Below are 6,000 nucleotides of genomic sequence, written 5' to 3' on the forward strand. Positions count from 1 at the left end.
AAAGGAACGGCATGGAAAACCAGGGTTCTATTGCACCCATTTTGTATCTGATCATTTGAACGTGAGTAACTGCTAGAATAAGAAAATAAAACGTTTGCTTCCCCGGAGGCTCAACTGTCAGCTTTTTAATCAAATCACAGTTTGAATTCAGTTCCCGGCTTTGTTTCTCCTCCGTATGTGGGGCTGGATGGTAAGGGGCTGTAGCTAAAACTATAACTGATCAGTATGGGTGTCAACGCCGGCAAATCCTTTTCGCCCCCAGTAAAGTAATAATTCGTGAACGTCGTGGCAATCGCTCCTGTGTCCCTTGTCACCTGTCACCGCCCTGAGCTACTCACCCAGGTAAGTGTAGCGCCTGTTCATGATCGCTTCGTCGTTCAGCTTGAAGTAGGTGTTGTCCGTCAGGTTCAGCACCTTGACCGTCCCAGCCCAATAAAACGACCCCGGGGCGCCCATCACCACCAGCTCCTGCCGGAGAGAAACCCAAAGGTGATCAGAAAGAAGCTGAAGGGGGAAGTAGGCAGTGAGATGAGAACCACAATCACCACAAGGAACTCATAAGTCAATTCTTCAGGGACTCTCTTCAGCTGAGCAATACGAAAACGATGTCGCCCGATTCCCTGGCATTACAGAGTCTATATACGGACAGGGCTACCGGGAATAGAGACCAAGATAACTGAGCACATGGACAAGACGAGTAACAACCTGGGTCTCTGTCCTACCCACAGAGGAAGCCTCACATCTTGTCCTCACTTTCCCACCAGGATCAAACAAGGAAATGGCAAAGATCGGACACTGCCTGAATTCTAGGGAGCGATGCTCGGGAAAAGATGCCACCCCCTTCTCCAGCCAGGCCTCCAGCTCCGCTATCCAGCCACCGCACCTGCCCGCTACCGAGCAGGAGAAAAACAGGGACCAACATCAGCTTTGCAAAAAAAATAGGCAGGAAATCCCTTTCAGTCCTCACTCAGGCCTCTCGTCTCAGAAACGGCTCTGAAGCTGGGTGTTCTGGCCACTGTGGCCCCTGCAAGCTCAGAAGGATGACATCAAGAGAGCAGCAAGCCCCCCTAAGGGAAGGACACAGACTGGAAAGAGAAGAGACCACAGACAGCTAGAGACAGCATTACTATTTGCTTTTTGTTTGTTTGGTTGGTTGCTTGCTTAATCCTCACCCGAGGATATTTTTTCCATTGATTTTTAGAGAGAGTGAAAGGAAGAAGAAGAGGCACACAGAGAGAAACATCGATGTGAGAGAGACACATTGCCTGCTTGCCTCCCGCTCGTGCCCCAATCAGGGCATGGAATCGAGCCTACAACCGAGGTACTTGCCCTTGGCCAGGAATCGAACTCACGACCTTCCAGTCTGAGGGCCGGTGCTCTAACCACTGCTCAGGGCAGCACTACTATTGTAAACTGACCTTGAAACACTAAGACACATCTGTCTCCAGCATTTCGATTAGCAGCAATGGGCCAACAAGCCTGAGCACCCGTCTATGCTACAAAACCATCCAGGGACCAACGCTGGGGATAATTCTATGCTCAGAGGTGACTCGGTGACCCACGGAGGGCAGCACGGAAATCCGCATGATCTTACCCACAAGAAGATGCGTAACTGTGCTAACGGAAGTTGGAAAACTGCGCTAACCGAGACAGCTCATATCGGGATTCTAAGTCACGGTACGTCCATTCGACAGATTCTGTGGCAATAAAAATACTGCAGACGATCTAATGGCACAGAGTCACACAGTGCTCTGAGCGTGAAAGGGTACACCAAACAACACCCATGCCGCGAGCAGGCTTATAAAAGAAGAGTGTATACAGACAGACAGACCGAGACCAGAAGGACAAGCTCCAAACCACGTGTGGTTTTTCCACCGGGTGACAGACAGGATTTCAGGAAGCCTTTTTTGATTTTTTTCTCTCTCTTTTATCCCAAAGGTTTATTTTCTCTGTGTTTTCTCAAATTTCTAGAATAATGATTAAACACTGACAATGAAGTCATCTCAGAAAATGCAAAATGGGCCCTGACCGGTTTGGCTCAGTGGATAGAGCGTCGGCCTGCGGACTCAAGGGTCCCAGGTTCGATTCCGGTCAGGGGCATGAACCTTGGTTGCAAGCACATCCCCAGTGGGGCGTGTGCAGGGGGCGGCTGATCCATGTTTCTCTCTCATCGATGTTTCTAACTTTCTATCCCTCTCCCTTCCTCTCTGTAAAAAATCAATAAAATATCTATTTTTAAAAAAATGCAAAATGGGCCCTGGCCAGTATTGCTTAGTGGTTAGAGTGTCAGCCCGTGCATGGAAGGGTCTCGGGTTCGATTCCCAGTCAAGGGCATGCGTGGGGGGGGGGGGGGGGGGGGGGGGGGGGGGGGGAGGCAACCAATCTATGTGTCTGTCTGTCTGTCTCTCTTCCCCTCCCCCCATTCTCTCTAAAAATCAATGGAAAAAATATCCTCGGGGGAGGATTAGCAAACAAACAAAAAACGAAAATGCAAAATGTGTTCCTGGGAGGACACTGCACAGGCATTGAAAGGGAGCCCAGGCCGCGAGGAGGCTGATAGGCCGAGGGAAGCGAGGCGCCCACTGCATCGTGCATCCAGTGGTGCCCGGCCGAGCCCTTCACTCCTTCCTTCCCTGGGGGGAGGGAGGAGAGGAGCAGTGCCTCTCCCTGGAAGTCCCTCATCTCTGGCATTTTCCATTCAGCGCGGTGATGCCTGTATCTGCTGGCACTGCCCGCAAGTTACTGATGCTTTAGTCCCCCACCCCCCAGGACCAGCCAAGGCAAACGTCACCCACAGACATGCCCGTTTCCCCAGGAGCTGCGTGTGGAGCCCCATCAATGAACAGAGTGGGCCTTGATCGCAGAACCTCGGGGCGCAGGGGTGTCTGGGGGTGCTGAGAGAGGCCGGGGTTTCCTCTGCACACGGCACGGTGGCGGGAGCTAGACGGCAGAGGAATGCTCGGGTTCGCCCATGGAAGTCTGTGCCGAACAGCCTTGCCCCCAGGTGTCTCCCCACTTCCACTGTGGGCTCCGGCGCTGGCGGGGCCGGTCCGCGTCTTTTCTTGCTGCTCAGAGGTATCCGTCACCTCTGCTCCCCTAAGCTACAAAAATCAATGAAGTTCCCAGGAAACCCCCGCTTATCCTCAATGGCCGGCGAAAACTCCCGTGGTACCCGTAACTCACACAGCTTTGATAACCCCAGGGTCACCGACCCCCAGGTCAGGCAGGCACTTTGGGGGAGAGTGCGTCAGGGCCACATGGCCATACCCGGAGGCCACAGAAGCACGTCCAGCTTGGGACCAGCTGCCGGCCCCGTGCAGGGGCCTCCCAGCTCACGGCAAAGGCAGGCCCAAGCGACGAGGTCAGCAGGAGGGCAGAGGAAGGGAGCAGCGCCGTGTGACCCCTTCCACCACATTTCCTGCTCAGCCTGCAACAGCTGAGGTTCCAGAAATGAGGGAGGCAGGGAGTTCAAAGACCTCCAGTTCAGAGAGGCCAAAAGCCTGGGAACTGAAGCACAGGCCAAAGCCCCGAGTGGCCAGGAGACAGCATGACAGGGTCAGAGGGCTGAGCCTCGGGTCGCTGCCACTCCCCCTCTACCTCCCCCCTCCCCACCCCCATGCACCAAGGCCCCACTTCTGGGGGCTCCCAGTGCAGCCGGCACATGCTGAGGCACCGTGGTTCCAGAGCCTGGAGTTTTCACAGGTCCCTGTTCCCCTGCCCGCCTTGAGCTCACCCCACCACCTGGGTTTCCCCTCCACACCCTGTCCCGCCCTGCCTGCTCCTCCTACAGTGGCCCCCTCCCGCCCAGCCCCAATGCCCTCTTGTTCTCCCCCGACTTCCTGGCTGATGAGACCACCATGATGCCCCCTCACCGGGGACTCTCTCTCCCCCTTAGCTCTTCATCAACATCTCCGATGAGTTCTCAGGTCTGCGATGAGGCTACTTTCTCCCCGCCCCCCATCGAAAGGAGGCATTCTCCCCGCACCCTCGGCCTCCACGCTAAGCACACGCAGTCCCTCAGACAGTAACTAGCACTGGCCAGATCCAAGTTTCTAACTCAGGCGGGGATCGGCCCCCTCTAACCAAACACCTTCTGAAAACATCTATATGCGTGTGCCTCATCCTCTCACTCAGCCCGTGTGTGAAGCAGACCCCTCAGGGTACCCATCCCACTGAGTCCTCCTTGGGGGGCCCTTCCCCCGCACACCAGGCTCCAGAGCCCTGGCTGGAAAGCTTCCTCTCCCCACACCCTCTGCCCACCCAGCCCACTGGTACCGCCTTCATACTCTCCAACTCCCCGCAGCCTTCTCATCCCTAAAGGTCTCCCTAGCCTGCACCGTTGCTTTGGGGCCGGACCCCATCACAGCCCCCTACCTGGCCTCCCTCTAGGCCAGGGGTCCTCAAACTTTTTAAACAGAGGGCCAGTTCACTGTCCCTCAGACCGTTGGAGGGCTGGACTATAGTTTAAAAAAAAACTATGAACAAATTCCTATGCACACTGCACATATCTTATTTTGAAGTAAAAAAACAAAATGGGAACAAATACAATGTTTGTATTTGCATGTGGCCCGCGGGCTGTAGTTTGAGGACCCCTGCTCTAGGCCCTCCCACTTCCAAATTCCTGGGCACACCCAGCCCACGTAGCCACTCTCACAACATGGCCATCCACGCGTCGTCACCTGCTCCTGAACGGACAGTGGGTCCCTGTCACCTACGGGGACACTAGACCTCCCTGGAGGAGGGATGGACATAGAAGTTGCACAATCTGAGCGCTTCCTGGGACGGAAGAGAGTAACCTTGGCACATGGCAGGATGGTATTGCAAACCAAAGGGGACAGGAAACAGTTCAGCACACAGCATCAGAACAATCCACTACACACTTAGGAAACCCGCGGAGTTCATTTCTACCACGTAACGTCTGCAAAAAGAAATCCAGGTGCATTAATATATGCGTTCTTTCTGTCTATCAAAGTGCTAGAACAGTGGTTCTCAACCTTCCTAATGCCGCAACCCTTTAATACAGTTCCTCATGTTGTGGTGACCCCCAACCATAAAATTATTTTCATTGCTACTTCATAACTGTAATTTTGCTACTGTTATGAATCGTCATGTAAATATCTGATATGCAGGATGTATTTTCATTGTTACAAATTGAACATAATTAAAGCATAGTGATTAATCACAAAAACAATATGTAATTATATATGTGTTTTCCGATGGTCTTAGGCGACCCCTGTGACAGGATCGTTCGACCCCCAAAGGGGTCGCAACCCACAGGTTGAGAACAGCTGTGCTAGAAGAAAGCCCAGGTGGCATGTTGTCTTCCTAGGACGGGATGACACCCACCTCGGTGAAGAAGCCTGCTATCCCAGCCTGGCAGGAGCCGTGTTCTTCTCCGTACTTCTTCTTATACTCTGGAGGGGGCGGGAGGAGAAAGAGCAAACCACAGCCTGGTCAGTGTGTGCCAGTCGTGTGCGGGGTGGCCAAGCGGGCCCCTTCCCCAGGTGCTGCTGCGGGCTGGGCGCCGGGACGCCGTCCAGCCTGAGGCACGGCAGGGAAGTCTCAGGAATCTGCCCGACCGCGAAAATCCAGACTCTGGTGCCATCAGGTAGCGAGGCTGCCAAGTGCCCCAGAGGGCGTCCTCGTGCATGTGGGGAGAGAGGAGCAGCAGCCATGGTGATGGAGTGGGAGGCGGGTGACAACGATCTCATTAGTTAGGAAGGAAGGACCGAGAGCCCCAGCAGGAAGGAGGAGCTGAAAACATGGCCCAGACGTGGACTGATGTCGCCCTCCCAGCGTGCAGACGACCAAGCCTCAGAAAAGACACTCCATACAGCTGGAGGCAATATGGTTCCCTCCATGCAACCCAAACTGGCCATGAGAGCCCATCTGCAGAAGGAGGGGACCCCCATACCTGCTCCGGGACCTATTCCACCATCACTGGTGGCGTGCGGTGACACTATACACTGCCACCCCGTTTTCCTCCTTCCACACAAGGAA

The 6,000-nt window shown here is 54.3% G+C and overlaps 1 protein-coding gene across 2 annotated transcripts in view; it reads right to left on the bottom strand.

The window, feature by feature from the left end:
- The window catches only part of LOC102248306 (integrin alpha-9), a 107,214-nt gene that overhangs the window by 79,242 nt on the left and 21,972 nt on the right, over positions 1-6,000 (bottom strand). For both annotated transcript variants that reach the window (XM_014530331.1, XM_014530330.1), the window contains exons 4-5: positions 5,347-5,414; positions 339-468 (exon numbers count right to left, since the gene is read on the bottom strand). In XM_014530331.1, the coding sequence (XP_014385817.1) occupies positions 339-468; positions 5,347-5,414 (198 nt within the window). The remainder of the gene's footprint in view (positions 1-338; positions 469-5,346; positions 5,415-6,000) is intronic.

Source organism: Myotis brandtii, unplaced genomic scaffold (assembly GCF_000412655.1).
Source record: "Myotis brandtii unplaced genomic scaffold, ASM41265v1 scaffold731, whole genome shotgun sequence".
Lineage (NCBI taxonomy): Eukaryota > Metazoa > Chordata > Mammalia > Chiroptera > Vespertilionidae > Myotis > Myotis brandtii.